Source organism: Lonchura striata, chromosome 5 (genome assembly GCF_046129695.1).
Source record: "Lonchura striata isolate bLonStr1 chromosome 5, bLonStr1.mat, whole genome shotgun sequence".
Taxonomy (NCBI): Eukaryota; Metazoa; Chordata; class Aves; order Passeriformes; family Estrildidae; genus Lonchura; species Lonchura striata.
In genome coordinates this window covers 25,372,609-25,389,500 of record NC_134607.1, presented here as the reverse complement: position 1 = coordinate 25,389,500, position 16,892 = coordinate 25,372,609, and the positions used below count along the sequence as shown (strand labels likewise).

General features: G+C 37.5%; 1 protein-coding gene across 1 annotated transcript in view; it reads right to left on the bottom strand.

Moving 5' to 3' along the window:
* LOC110467628 (copine-8) overlaps positions 1 to 16,892 on the bottom strand; it is a 67,959-nt gene that overhangs the window by 49,720 nt on the left and 1,347 nt on the right. The window contains exon 2 of the mRNA XM_021524840.3: positions 4,819 to 4,859. Within this exon, the coding sequence (XP_021380515.2) occupies positions 4,819 to 4,859 (41 nt within the window). The remainder of the gene's footprint in view (positions 1 to 4,818; positions 4,860 to 16,892) is intronic.

Genomic DNA, 16,892 nt, shown 5'->3' with positions numbered 1-16,892 from the left:
CCCAACCTAAAGCTCTCCTGACACAACTTGAGGCCATTTGCTCAGGTCCTGTCACAGGTCACCACATAGAGAAGAGATCAGTGGAAGATGTAGACTGCAACAGGGTCTCCCCTTCTAGGCTGCAGATGGGGCTGATATTTTAAATATAATAAAAATATAGACTAATAAGCAGTCACCTCATACAACATTTTACTGTAAGTAAAAGGTACAAGTCTGACAGGGATACATACATGTCTGCATCTCAGATTGACGTTTCAAAAAAAAGTGAGCCCTAATGAAAGCTATAGACAAGACATATTTCAGTCTTTCTGATAAATACTTTGTAAATATAGAAAAATTTAAAAAATGTTTCTACCTGTCCTCTAAAATGCATGGTTGGTTTTAGGAAACCAACCATGATACTGGTCCCCATCAATGTTAAGATTCACTATCTCAAAAGGCTCTTGGAGAGAGTTTTGTGAAGATCCTAGTACACTAATTGCAGCAATCACTAAAAAAAACTTTGTCAAATTCATATCCAACCGGAGAAATGCAGATAAACATGGTAAAGTTGATCTAAAGCATGTGAAATGCTCAAACCAGAGATTAAAGGCTTCATAAAGCAACCCATTTTTTAGCAGAAAACAGTTAATAGCATTGTCATGAGGGAGAAGAAGGAATACAGGGGGATAAATAATATTTCAAAAGCATCATGCAACATCCTAAGATAGAGCTAAAAAAATAGTTTTTCTTTCATAATCTCAAAAACTGAGATAGCAATGAGAAAGTTCACAGCAGCACACTGATGAAGAGTAACTGAGAAACCCTTTGGAAGGCTTTCCCATATGAGTTGTTCTAAGAGAAGATACAGCTACATCTATAGTCAGGAATATTAATATTTAGTAATTTTTAACTCTGGACACTGATTCCACAATATCATATTCAAGGTAAATTTAATTAAATCTTGCAATGAAAATGAAGGTGGAAATGTCAACACTTATTACTCTGCTATAGATACAGTTCCCAAAATATTACAGATTATTATAACCTGCACCTTGCTATTTTCCAGACAGACTGCCCTCCCTTACCTGCTCTGGTTCTTTCCCTTTCAATGAATATATGCTTATCCTTTAGTCTGGCAACTACTGTTACATCAACATTGCCCATCTTAGTTTTCCCCAACACAACAACCCATTTATTCTGTTTCAAGGAAGACTTACCCACAATGAAATTGACCCTTTCCCCATGCTACCTAAATCTTTCCATAGTACCAGTTCTAGCAGGGCTCCCCAGTATTCGTCACTGACCAGCTTTTATACCTTCCAGGCAGAGGTGCCCTAAGGTCCCTTTGTCCCAGCCACCAAGAGATTCTTCTTATTGTTACTATCCTCTGTGGGGAGATTCTCCAGGGAAGACTTTTTATGTTTTCAGTCATTCATCCTGGACTCTTTTGATGATCAACACTCAGCAGCCACAGGGCTCCACAGGAGGAGTGTGCTGCTGCCAGCACAGCTCTGCAGGGCTCAGCTTGAGTCATCAGAGCATGGGAAGAAAACAATTCTGCCTGTCATTAGACAGAAGAAACGTGCCAAAATCTGTACCTCCTTGGCAGGTCTTATCCTTGCCTCATCAAGGAAGCACTACTTTAGCTCAGCTTTCTATAAGAAAATAAAACAAACCAACAAAACCCATTGATTTAAAGAAAAATATTCCTAGAAAAAAATGGTCTCCAAAGTCTCCAGCTGTACTGGAGAGCAGATTGCTCCAGACGCTACAGTAAATCAGTATATATGATTTGCTTTGACTCCACTCAGCAGAAAGCAGTGTCAGTAATACGCTTCAGTATTGTTTAAAATACTTCCTGAACAATGGCTATCCCAGTCTGCTCCATCTATATCTACCATCTCTACAGTTACTTCTGTCACTTGCCTCTGGGCACGCAAAGTGACAGATTCCTCTTGGCATGAGTAGTCTAGATCACAGGGAAGTGGTCAGAACTGTAATACTGAATAACAATTACAGTATAAAAAAAGGCCAAGCTTATCTCCTAAGAGAATCAGGAAAATCACAAGTTCCTTTTTAATTTTAGGAGAAGGCTGTTTATATTGACATGGAAGTCAGCTACATTCATGTGTGTCCCTCTGAGAAAATGACCAAGAAGATAAAATTGGATTTTTCCTAACAGTAGGATCCTTAGATAAATACATTGGAGTATGAAATGCATATTACAACTGGCCTAGCCAAAAGCAGTGAGACCTCAGCATACAGAATGACTCTATATGGTTCTTACTCCTGAAATCTAATGGCTGCAAATTCAGTGGCTGTAAAAGTGGATCTTGTGGCAGCAGCAGGATGCTGATTTTGACACCTTTTTAGCTATAGAATAAACTCACTGTACTCAAGTGAATAGACATTGAGGAAAGTTGTCCTGCTGCACTTCCAAACACTTTATACGACTCACTCCTTTTACAGTAGGGACATATCTCTGTGCCAACGAAAGGACAGTACAAGCAAACAAACTAAAATGGCTATTAAAAAAAATGCAGAGTACTAAAATTGGATGCATCCTGTTTGGAGAATACCCAAAATCAAAGCTGCTCTGACAAGTAATTTCTAGAGTGCAAATATAATATGAGTACTTCCAGAGTCAACAGTTTCCTCCTCCTCTCTTCACCAAGGACAGTATTACTGTACTCCATGGTTTTATACTGCTTACCTGTGACAGACAGGCCTGATTGGGTACTCACAACTCGAAACCAGACCCTAAAGCACACCTCCAATTTGAGTGCCTTAAACAAGCTATTTACATTAATTGAAAAAACAGTATGTCCCAAATTGATAAGCAAGTTTATGATACTTTTAAAATATTTCCATATATTCTGAATCCATTAAAACATACCACTAGTTTACTTCTCAGACACATTTTAAAACAGATACTAAGATTTCTTTAGGTTTTCCTGCCACTTTGTTTCCATGTTTTTCCCAGAAGGGGTCACCCACCAGCCAGGATCACTTTGGTTCACGCACCTGTGTGTTTTTGGGCTGGGCACAGGCTACAGAGCCTTTGGAGGCACTTCCCTTTGGGTGGAGCATCTCCTCTGCAGAAGACATCTCCAGCAGTCTACCTGCACACATGCAGCTCTGGCAGAAAGTTCAGCAGCTCTGTCTCTAGCTTGCAGCTGTGATGTGTTTGAGCAGGGCACTGTGTGCTCCCCTGGCTGGCAGAAGTTCAGGCAGTCAAGTGCCACTGACACAGTTTCCAGAGCTGGCTGGAACCAGCTGTGACTGTCACCGGGTGGTTCATGGGCTTCTCCCACACAGCTCACACTGCAGCACCCTGCCACTCAAACCCTGCAATTTATGCCTCATACAGCGCCCTATCTGACAAAAACTTGAAGCATTTGTCCTTAATAATATTTGAGCTTAAGAACTATAGACACCCTATCCCTTTTGCCAATATGAGAGATCTCTGAATTCATTAAGGGCAACAGGTCATTGAACATTCTTCAAAATACTTAAACTAAGGGTCTTTTTAACAGAATCACAGAACTGTTAGGGACCTTTCAAGATCATCCAATCCAACCCCCAGCTAATTTCTACTAAATTTTTTAGTCAACTAAAATTCTTTATCAATATGCAAAAGACTCAGTTTTGTTTCTGTGTTATCTCAATATAGAGGCATGGGATTGCCTATGTCTCTTGTTTTTTTATTTTTTAAGAAAAAACTTTACAGGTTAGAAACTTCAAAGGTACTCCTAACTTCTTGTAGTTTTTCCCCAGGAAGTAGAAGCTTTCCCTTCAGAAGTGTACTGTGGAATCTCTCTCAAGAATTTTTTGATGCAGAATGGAAACATACGCTCTCACAAAAGTATTCAAATGTCATAATGCTACATGACTCAGTATTCAAATATCAGGACATGGTTGCATGTCCAGAGGCTTGATACAAGTGTATGTATCTTGGGTTATTTCCAATGCCACTAAGCACAATATGTGGTATCCTAAGGAAGGAAAGCCCAGGCTTAAAGAAAGAAATTGAACTTAAGGATAAAAGCAAATGAAGAGTTGTAGAGGAGACAAGATGACACCACAACCTAAGGACCAGTTTATTAAACATGCAAAACTCCTTTGAGTAACATTATCAGAACAGAAAGGAAATTTTTTGTGATCTTGGTTCCTTGATTAAAGTTTTTATAAAGTATCCAATACAGGAAGATAATAATGGATTTTAAATCAAAAGTCCCATTATAAATTTATAGACATGAGAGTTTTGGGGGATCCTGTCATAATACAGCTTATGGAAAGTGAGGAAAGTCAGTGGCACTAGCTTACAATTCTGAAAAGATTAACTAAAAAACAGCATACCATTTTTGATCAGGAAAGACAGTGTTTCCCAGAGATTAATTAACCTAATTTAACCTAATATTTTTCAGTATTTTATTCTAAGATTAGTGGAGAGTATGTACTAGCAGCAACAAATGCTTCTAGTTTATTTAGTATTTTGCCTAATTGCTTTGAAAAATAGCTAAAACAACAGATACTAAAAAAGAAACAACAACCCAACTTTCCAGAATTTATTAATTTTAGGAAACTTTAGATTAAATACTAAATAAGAGACTAGCTTAGGAAAGCAGCATTAATAACAGTCTTTAAATTTTCAGTTTGCATAACATTAATTATAAGTGTAACTTATGCAAGTGTAACTTAATTATTCTAAGTAATTGTCACAAAGACAATATAAACCTAACTGACACTGAAGAAAATCACCCATCTAATTTTATTCCAGTGTTTGCACATTTAAAATACATAATAAGAAGAAACAATAAAATACTATATACTCACTTGGATCAGATTTAGAAAATGTATCTCTGTCCAAAAGATTTCTATAAAAAAAAAAAAAAGAGATAAAAATAATCTTAGGTATAAAAAAATTATGAAGATGCAACCCAGATACCAATGCACACACATTGTTTAGATCTTTAATCAAGAGTCAGCTTAGTCTTCTCCCCTCCTAATACACAAGACTTAGTCAGCACTAACACTGGAGTCAGCTTACATTTCATTTTATTATCCACTTTGGATTTGCGCAAACTGTGGCTCATATACTCCAATGTCATGAATCAAAAAACAACCACATGTATGTCATATCTACATTAAGAGGCATCAGGAAGAGAAATACCTTTAAACCACAAAGGTCTACCAGAGATTAACTTACCAGCTCAACCCAAAAACCTTAGACTTTACTTAAAAGATTAGCTATAAAAGGAAGTATATAGTATATATTAGCTATATAAAGGAAGTATTAGCCATCAGGAAGTATCTCTATGAATCTGTCATAGAGAGGTAAGGTACACAGAACTAATGCATACATAGGACATACCTAGGGATAAATATTAATTTTGTTATGGAATGCAGTCCCAATATCATAACCATACTTCAGCCAGCTGAGAATCATACACAGACAAATGGACTTAATAATTGTAAAGAATCAGGACTGGCCAGAAACCATTCTCAGCATAGCTATCAACATTTCATCAATGAAAAAAATTCAAATAAATAAATTTTAAAAACTGCCTTGACAGACAAAAATGTTCTGAAATCAGGATGACATTGAAAAGAGACAAGAAAGAGCTAATAAACTTTGGAAGCTATTAAACTTAACAGCAAAAACTCAGCATATCTCCATGGAACTGCATATACAGCAGTTATGTCAAAAATAGTCCTAGACATTACAGTTGACCACAAAACGAATGCAAATCAGGAGTCTTGTACCTTGGGGAAAAAAGCATACTGGAATACACAAATGAAAATACAATTTTAGACTAATAGTCTGCTCTTCATAATACTGATAAACACTCAATTCAAGCAATACGTTTTGGACACTCCAATTTCTTGCAATCTAAGACAGATATGGAGCCACTGGAGTTTAGAGAAAACAGAAATAATCGGAAGTATATAGACTGTATCTATGAGGCAAATATTGCTACAAATGGAAGCTGACCTCACTGTAGACAGAGCAAGTAGGAACAGGTTTAACCATAAATTGAATCCTCTGCACTGCAGGCACGGAAGTTGAACTTTATTCCATTGTTTTACCATCTTTCACTGTTAAAGATGATGTGAAATCTCCGCTGAATTCAAGAACACGTCAGATAGCTACAATTTCTAGTAAAGGTCTTTGATCCTATCCCAGAACAAAAGAAGGATTAAATAACTATTTTATATCCCTCATACCTGATTATTTTTAATAACCAGTAGAGCCTCTTCAAGGGACACCACTAACTACTCTCATTCAGATCTAAATTACATTATTTTTGCGCTACTGAACAGTGCTGAAAAGCATATTAAAAATAAGTGGTCCAATTAAGACTTCAGCAATGAAAAGATGCCATAGTCCAAATTTAGGTATTGTCAAGTTCATACTTCAGAACAAGCAATATGAACAAAAAAAAAATATCTTGAACAGAACATTGGACAGATCTGTTTTATTTAATCTAACGCAAGTACACACTAGATTTAATATCAGTATTTGTGAACACATCTGATTTCTGCACACACTTATTATTCCGAACTTCTCTAGTCCATTCAGAAATGTGATTTTTATGCATACAATTATACTCAGTGAAATTGTATCCTACCTTGATGAAAATCATGCAAATATAAATTGGAAGTATTAAGAAACACAGGAAAATCAGCGAACCCAAATCAGTAGTTGAGAACAATCACTACAAAAGCTTTAATAGATAGTTCTTCAATACTGGAATTGCCAACCCCAAATGAACCCTATTCCTCCTTAATTATACATACCTAGATACACAACTAATTCCTGGATTATCCCAAAATGAATTGCAATAAAACCTCAAAATTAGACTTATATGGAACAAATTGTACATTAGATTTAGGAACAGGCCTCCCATACTCACCATTGTAATTCCAAACAATGTTAATTCCTCTGCATGATGACCATACAGTGATCTTACAATTGATATTTTAGTGCTTGTCACTGTAAATTAGGATTAAGGAATTTTAGTTATGTTTATACTGGGATAAGGTGCTTTGAGTTCTTGAGATATTTCCTACTCTTTTTGTGTTCCTTTTTAAGTTTTGTTCTCCTCTATTTTCCCATATACATACTAACATAAAGAGTGGCCTGGTACTGCAAAGCTTAGCCTATCCTGGTACTTCCAGCAGCTGCAAAAAGCAGCTACCACAGGAACAGCATAAAAACAAGGTAAGAATCTGTAGATGAGAATCTACAGGTTCTTAAAGAATCTTAAAGAATCTAAAGATAATGAATCTTTAATGAGTAAAGAACATTTCTGCAGAAGCAGTATCCCTGAAAGGATTGCAAGAGTAGACACCCAAATTTAACATTGTAATTCAGATGAGTTCATGCAATGAAGTCGTGGTTTTGAACTCGTACAACTTGCAAAACTCCTCAATTCAACCCTTCACACACTTTCCTACAAATAAACTATGCCTGCATGGCTGATTGTCCAAATCATAAAGAGCCAATCAAAATAGTAACATAAGAACTTGCAAGCTGTTCAAGCAATGCAGCCAATTTCCAAAAGAACTTTAAAGAAAAAGTGCCAACAGGGGAAAAAAATAAAGAAAAAAAAATCTGATTTGGCCACTAAATCACCTAACACCTCAATAGGCTGCTCAATTTCACTTGTGCATTTTCATTTCAGGAGAATAACAATCAATGTGCTCCTTTAAATATAAGAAAACTACACAGTAACCATGCATAGGACAATCTACAAGAAATGATATCGCAAAATAGAAAGCAGATTGAATGTATTTCTAGAACTTTAGGTGGTCATTGTACTCTTAATTTTCATTTACACTTTCTGCACATGCTGAGCACTATAGAGTGTATTTTTTTAGTAAGAAAAGCAGTGTCTTTGGTAGTAAGCTGTTTTGTCTCAGGAAAGCTCACAAACTTGGAAACCAGAAATATCTGAAACTTCCTTTTCTTTTTCCTAATCAAAGTATTGAGAGAAACAGACTATTATTTTAACTGAACTCAATGAGTATATATTTTGCTAAGGTCCATTAAGCCTTGAAGATAAAGAAGGTAAAAAATGAGAGAGGGGAAAAAAAACCAAAACTTTTTTTCTTGAGAAACATGCCTATCAAACACTTACAGCAAGGAAGTCTAGGAATATCTGTGCAGAAAGCATTATTCTACTAGCACAGATATTGAAAGAATTCACGTTGCACCTGCCCCCTATGTAGACAGTTGCAACAGCATAGATGACTAAGGGGAAAAATTTAATAGGAGCCATGGCAATAATGCTAGAAATCCTGAGATATTTTTTTTCTGTATAATGAGAGCAATTTCCCCAGGGTGGGAAAGCAAGTAATCAGTAAATAAGAAAGTTAAAACGTGTTTAGCTTTGTTTGCATAGTTTCATAAACTCCATAAAAATTTATCAAAATAACAGTCCAGTGCTCAAGAAGTTTTTTAGAATAGAATGCTTTGGTTAGAAGAAGCCTATAATGATCATCCAGTCCAATGGCCCGACTACTTCAGGGCTGACCAAAAGTTAAAACACGTTATTAAAGGCATTGTTCAAATGCCTCTTAAACATTGCCAGGCTTGAGGCATCAACCTCTCTAGGAAGCCTGTTCCAGCATCTGACCACCCTCTCAGTAAAGAAATGCTCCCTAATGCCAAATGTTTTGTACTGTTGAATCTAAAACAAGTCACATGTACAAATCAGATGTTTCAAGATTCACTGACCTAGCTAGCAGGGGTGGCTCACCAGGAACCATCACAGCCTTTGCTGCTTCCTATGATCCCTCACCCACTATGTGCCATGTGTACGTTGTCAGATGTATGCTAAAAAGTAGCATTTACTCTCCTTGTCCACATACACTTTGCTTCCAATTTTACTTTATTTTAGTGATCAGTATCTGAACTTCCTTCTCTGTAAGGTATCATTTAAGCCTTTGTTGCACCAAACTGCTAAGCAGAAGTAAATCCAATTCCTCCGTCAGAAATGATAGCATTCTGGCCTTAAAGAAAACCACAGTAACTACAGAACTGAGTAGTTTAAAATCTGCTTTTCTAGTTTCAAAATTTAAAAAAAAATCAAAATTCTGTATTGACTGGAAAAAGACTTACCTTGCTTTCAACAATCCTGACATCTTTAATGAAAACTATGTGGTTCACTTCAGATTAATTTGTCAAAATCTCTCTGGGTGTGATGGCTTTATGTTTCTCTTCCTCTTTAGACTTACATTTAAATGCACACAAAGAATTTCTCGGTTGTGAAATAAAGCACTCAGCAGTTTGCAAACACAGAAGTTGGTTACTCAAGAAAAATAATTTTTAGAAAATGTATATTTTCTAATATATATATATATCAGTATATCATATTTGTATTATATATTACAAGCACACACTAATTCTCTCACACTTCTATCAATCCATGGGAAAAGGAATTGTCCATAGTTCATTAAATAAATGCATTTCTGTTTCCCTCACTTAATGATGGGCCCACATCACTTTTTCACAGAAGATCCTGATAACGAAAGGAGCATCCTAATTACTTTTTATGTGCAGAATAGTATCTATTGTACTCCTAATTGTAACATAACTGTATTATTATCTAGTAGGCACTACCCCTCAGCCTTAATGGTATCACTGAACTTGCAGTGATCAGTCCTAAGATGACGTATGATCCAAAGAGTCCACTCAAGTGAAAAGCCCACTTGACCTACCTGCAGAGTGATTTCACAAATTACTTAGTGGCAGCTTAAGCAGTCACCCTTCCACAGCTATTTACTCTCTCTTTCTCTATTCTATCAGAGCACAACAAAGCCAGCTATTAGCCTCCAGATTTCTAGACTCAAAATGCCCTGGACCTAACAGCAGATCAGACAACCTCTCAGAATTTTACATTATTGTCAAAATAACTGGTTTTCTTACAATAGGCTCACAGGTGAGACAAAAGTGACTCTACTGACTAACAGGCAATTAGGGTGACCTGCTCCTTTCTGTTCAAACCATCTCCATTCTTCAGGGCTCCAGAAGAACCGGAAAGCAAGCAAACATATCTCTGATGTGCAAGCTTAACAAAACATTTACAATACCTCTTCATAACCTCTGGAAAAGTAATTCACCAGTAAACAAATAATTTTCAGCCTCACAGTAGCTTTCATTGTCAAGCTAAGAATATACTGATTCAGAAGCCATAAGGGAAAAAAGAAAGGGAGAAGCAACGAGAAGGATGAGATCAGCAGTGCTTCCATGAGTTTTAACATAATCCACAGAAAGCCATCTCTGGCTAGATGTACACAAACAATTTTAGGATGAAACCTCTATTAAAACTGCTGATTGCTCCTGAGGGTTAAAAAAAAACCCAAAGGAATTGCCAAGTTTATTTACTCTAACAAAGCAATAGTTTTACAGGAATTCTGTTGAGACAGATGGGAAGTACTAGGTTGTAAAAATACATTTCTGCAGATGAAACAGAACTAAACATAATCTTAGACTATCCCAGTTTAAATTAAAAAAAAAAAAAAAAAAGACCAATTAGTGCTATCACAAACTGGTAGAACTCTGCTTCCAAATTTCTATTAGTACCAACCCAAATTTCTATTTGAAAGCGACAGAATAAACCATCCACATTTTTGTTGTTAGGGCGGGGCAGGTAAACAGTCTCTGGCTCTGAGCTGTTGGTGATGTATCCTGGGAAATGGCACTAATGACTGCTGGTGGTCAAAAGAGATTTTCAATCTAGTGTCAACTCACCATTCCTTTCCAGTTACTTTCACCCAGACCATCCAAACCCATGGATATGCTGCCCTACGTGAGATCTAATTTCTTTAGGAATGTACAATACAGCTAATACAGTGTTTCATAAATGTATAACAGCATATAAAACCTACAGATCGGTTTTGTAGTTTTTCTGAAACAACTCTTTAAAAGGTATACCTCCAAGAAGTAACTTTAAAAGGAAATATATACCATCAGTGTAATATTCATCCTTTCTCTGCCAGTACAGGACTGTTGGTCGATGAGCCACTGCTCAGATGAGCAGATTAAAAAAATGAGGAAAATTCTACCACAGAAAGTCTTCATAAAAACACACAAAGTCATTGCACACTTTGTAGCACCTAGATCGTTTCCTGCTGCCGGACCTTCCTGTATGCCACCCTTCTGAGGCCCAGACAGTGGGCTTCAGCTGAGGGAGGGTATTTCAGTGAGCCACCATCAGTGTCCCACCTCCTGTCTGAGGACAACCATGAAGTTTACAGCGGTGGCAGGGGTGGAAGAGTTGTTCTTGGAAGGAGTACGATGCTGACGACTTCTTCCTCCCCACTGCAAGGACCCCAGCTGAATTGACATGCCCTGACTTCATTCTACAATCCATTCTACATCCACATTAACTGTACATCATATACAGCCTGTATTACATCTGCTTGAGACCTGTTCCTTCATCACTTTTGGTTTTGCCCAGCTCTCAAACTGCACTTCTTCACCAACCACTGGTGACCTCTTTAAAGCACTGGGGCCCCCAGTAGGGGGAACATCCCGAGTAACCTCTTTTCACCCTCTGCTGCCACACTCCATCCTGTGCCCCCACTTGCAAAGCCCCTGCTTCACACCATCATGATGCTCCTCTGCACTAAACCATTCTGTGAGGGCCACAAATACATCATTATACACATAATAACAACTTGCTACTACTACCTGCTGAAGGAAATATGGTTATACCACACAATTATACAAGGACAAGCCAAAGGGAAACTAACTAAGCAGTAGCCACCCAGTAATTAGACAAAAGACATCAGGTTTGGGTTTGTAGCCAAGTAAAACCAAACAAAGCTCCATATTGCCAAAGGCACATTCAGACAGAACCTGACAAGTCCTAACACTCCCAAGGTTGCATGAAACCTGAAGCCTGCATGACAACAGAAATGTTAAAGGTTAAGACTCAAAAATCAGATTTGCAAAAGCAACAGGTGATTTGCTGAGGCCAGATTTGCACCCCTGAAACAAAGGGGAGGAGAAGAATTTTTGGGTGTGGTGAAACCATTGATCTTCCTAAGAACAATCCAGGTGCATTGGAGGTGCACACCCACCCACCAGAGGATGACCACAACAAACTGAAAAGGCCAGAAAGAAGCAGATCCTGCAAGGTGGGGTAATGCTTTTTTATCATGCTAATGTTCTTTCCTGATGAGACTCAGGTGTAAAACCACACCCTGGAGGAGGTATCGGGAGACTCACAGGTAAGCCTGAAGGTATTCATTCATTCTGATAAGTCACACCTGGCTCAACCTGTGCAGTCATGAGAAACAGTGGTCATGTCTTAGAAAGGGCCACAGATCTTCAAAGTCCCCCGAAGCACCCCAGACTGTGCATGATCCTCAGTACTTCATAGTGTAAGACTCCACTCCCAGGGGAGGCACCTGGGCCTTCCCACCTGAACATATATTAACCCACTGAATCTTTTTTTCACACCCATCACTTCCCTGTATTTCTTCCCATTCCAAAGCATGACAGGGGGATTTCTCCAGCCCCAGCGTATAAAGACTGTGACCACAACTTTGATCAAGAGACATTGAAATTCCAACAATCGAGTCTGCTGGATCTATGAGTAGTGATATCTTTCCTCTTCTTTTGTACTCTTATCCTTTCTTTCTTTTCCTTGTATATTTTCCTAAGTGATATTTTTATACCTTTATATAATTATATTTATATAAATAATAAGCAAAGCATATACATACCTCCTCTCCAATGTAACCAAACTGTTCTGAAATAAACCTGCCATGTGTATGCACACTGGTCATTCAGTCTCATTTCACTTTAATCCACCCCAAGGAATCTAGTAAGAACTTTCAGTTATCCCATCTCAGAGGTGGGTTAAAACAGTCCATGGAGTGCAGAAAATCACTCTACGAAAAGCCACTGTCCATGAAGACAGAGAAGTCCTATGTCATTATTCATATAAAGGGAGAGAGATGACTCGGTCATATGCCCGTGGGGTTTCTCTCTCGAGGGTTCAGAGGACACAGCCCCCTTTTATCCTAAAATCCCAGCCACAGGTTGTCCTCTTCCTTTCCCCAGTGGCTGCAGTACTAGGAAGGTACAGCCTTTCCAAACCACCTAGGACATTCCCCCCTTGAACATGTCATTTTTCTCCAGAGTTTAGAAATTCAGGCTATGTGGGTTTTGCAACAGATTTTGTGCTGACCCATTTGTCTATTACCCTTAAGTTCAGGAGTCAAACTGTCTGAGTTCTGTAGCGTGAGGCTGGCAGAGGCAATAAGACCTATTTCAAAGACATGAATGCCCATTTCTCCTTAAGACACTCACCCATGGAATTTTTTGTATAGACATTAGCATCCATCTTTCCCATCATTAGCAATCATGAGACAGAACTTACAGTGCAAACAATCTGCTTTAAATTCTATTAGTCACACTCCTGCATGTTTGAATTTCAAACAATAGAGACACACAGGTGAAAACTAAACTGTGCACTCTATCAGGAATACATCATCACTATAGACACTGTAAACCATTTCTATTTCTTCTCATCTGAAACCAGCTAGTTCTCTAGGCAGTATAATTTCAAAAAGAACCATGCCAGATCAGCCTTCTGTTGCCAGTCACACATAACCACTCCATGGACTTTTAATCCAACTTAGAAACACATACACAAAGAAAGCAGGAAAATGAAAACCAGATTTACAATCAAAGTTTTATATTCTGTATTTTGTACTATACAGAGTTCCAAGCTTGAATAATTCGTTATGAATATCTCTTTAATCATTATATCTTTCTGTGACAGAGACTTCTAACAAATTATTAATATTTTAAAAAAACCCAGAAGGTAAGTATGATGGCTGGAGAGACATGATCTTGCCAGAAATCAATGCCTAGGACAATCAAAGATATAATTTAACATACGTTTAGGTATTGCAAATTCTCAGAAGTGGCTGGTTAAGACTTTCAGACTGCCAAACAAAAAGAAAAATTCTGAAGTCGCATGCTTTGTTTGTTTGTGCAAGAAACTTTAAATTTAATAATTTCAATTACTGAGAATAGGGGTTGCTTATTTCCATTCACCTCGTTCATTAATGTTAAATTTCTGTGCAAATTGTGAAGTAGGACAGGACTGATCCAAAACAGGCATAGGCAACCAACTGTACTTCTGTTGAACTGTGACAAGATGCTTATGGTGCCTTTATGCATATAATTCCTGCTGTGGAAACACAGGCAGTGTAGAGCTTATCCAACATAAATCCAGACCTATAAAGACATACTGCTGGATTGAACATAAAGCATTTCAAAGCAGTATTAGCATAACAAACATTCTGAATTAGCAAAGTGACCCTGCACTGTGTCAGTAAATTAAAACCATCTTTCCAATAACCATCTCATCTTTGATACACTACTAGAAGTCAAAATGATAAAACTACGGCTTCACTTTCCTATAGATATTAAAAAAAAAACACTCTCAATAAAATAATTCTGATAAGTCCATAAGTAAACATTAACTTGAGATATAACGAAACTCTTGACCTTTTTATTAACATAAGACTGCAGAATGGCTTCAGAATTTTCAGGGACTACAGGAAAAAAACCTAGGCCTGTCCACACAGTAACCATGATAGACAGAAATCATCATTATAGAGATCATAACCAAAAAATTAAAAACTTAAACCCATTAAACTACACTGAATTTTGTGTGCTCACTCAGAGCACAAACTTCAAGGTATGTAATAACCACAATCTTGTGGTTCTCAGCATCAGATAAACTACATCGATCACACAGTAACAGCACTAACAGGGAAAATGGGAACAGAATATTAAGTTTTTCCAAGACTTAACTAGATGGGAATCGGTGGAAAACATCCACAGAGGGAAAACAGGATGACAGGCATATGGCCTGAACCTTACCTGAAGCTCACATGAGACCTTAAGCTTACACACACAGCTGGTAAGAGAAGAGTCATCTCTAGACACAGACCTACAAACAGCATGCAGTGCCAACACCCCTGTAGAGGAAGAGGAATCTCTGGGCTGCAAACACAGTGAGTAAAAGGATAGAGTGCAGCCTATTTCCACTCTTTCATACAGACTGTACAGACAAGTCTTGGTCCATCACCACATTGCACAATTTTATGCCAGTTATGACAATTGTGCAAAATTATACCAGGCAGCAACAAATAAAGACTGCATGGCAGGTGACAGTAACATTTTCATCAGACCCTAAATACCCTTTAGCACATGTGATGAAGGGAGAGACAGGGTGCAGAGGGAGACTAAAACAATTGATCCAGACAATAGTGGACAATTACCAACACCAGAGGATCCTCTGGGATACATATGTAAGTTCTGCTATAGCACAGCTGGCTCTTGAGTCAAAGACTTGTGCTTCCTGATAAACTACATCTTAGAGAAAGAACTGTGACATTTTTATTTGATAGGCACTGAGTAGTAATAGCTAGAATTAAATTAATTTCTTGCTTTTCTGGCATTTTTAACATTACAGCTAATGCTGGCATTCAAAAGTCATGGGAATGATATAAAAAACTTTTAGTCATAAGGAAATTCCAGAAAGAGCATTGCCTGACAACCAAAACATTTCTGGATTTTACAGTTGTCACAGAATTTCTCATCCCATGAGATGCATTTCTCCTAAAGGCTACTTGATGTGACCCTGAAGCTAAACCACAGTGGCTTGGAGAATATCAAGTAGTGCAATGCCATCTGCACAGTGCTGAATCTGGATACTTTGGCAACACTGGCAGTATGAGGATGCAGGCAAATTGGGAAATGCTGACAAAGAAACAATATGGAATTGAAAGTTAAAGGAAATATAAACAGAATCTTTACTGAGTAAGACAGGCAGAAAGACACAACAAAGAAAAGAAGAGTCACAAATTTACTTTATGGCACAAACAGATTGCACTACTTCACTGACCACACGTTACATCATCTGTACAAATTGGAAGAACTTCCCTCAGGTCTTACAAGGAAAACACGCAAAAACCCACAAAAAACAAACAACTCCCCTCCCAAAAAAAGCAAAAAACAAAAAGAAACCCCACAAAACATCATCACAACAACAAAAAAATCCCAAAGCCAAACAAAAAGTAAAACCAAGATAAAAATATCTAGGAATAAATTATAGTTATCAACTTACAATTATTGATGAAAATCAGTGACCACATTGGTCCTACAATCCTTCAAGTATCAAGGAAAAAACCAACCAGTAACTCAAATTGTTTTTAAAAGCATTTCTCTCCAGGTATTAAGGAATACACAACTGCTAATTATTAAAGAATTTTCAGCTATCTCTGAATTTTGCAGTTTGCTCTTGCAGTCTCACAACTTCATTTAACATCACATTTCACAAGCTTTAGCCGATGAATGTGTTTACAGATGAATCACAAATGTGTTAACCACTGATCTCTGCCCTAGTGTCACTCATTTTACACTCCACTCTGAAGCATAATTTCGTAATCAAAAAATGTCATCAACACATACAGAAGAAAGGAATCTCCATGGAAATTCCCATCCTTCTGCTCTTGAAAAAGTTTTAACAAAACTGACATGGCTTTTAACAACGTCGGCAGAAAAACTGCTGCTGTAAACTATATACTGAAATTAGCTACAAGTAAGGTCAGAATCGACTGACTATATTCTGTACCTGCATTTCTATATAACAATCTGATGTATTATTGTGAAACATGGCAGGTTTACACAAATGATACCTGGAATTAAAGGAACTCCTATACTAAGTGAATTGGGTCAAATTCAACATTAATGCTCTGACACCTGTAACTGTGACAGGCTATCTGAAAAACTTAAAAGTAAAGGTCCTGGATTGCTTTTACACATTACAGCACACCCTTCTTTGGACAACAATTAGTCCTTGTGAACCTTG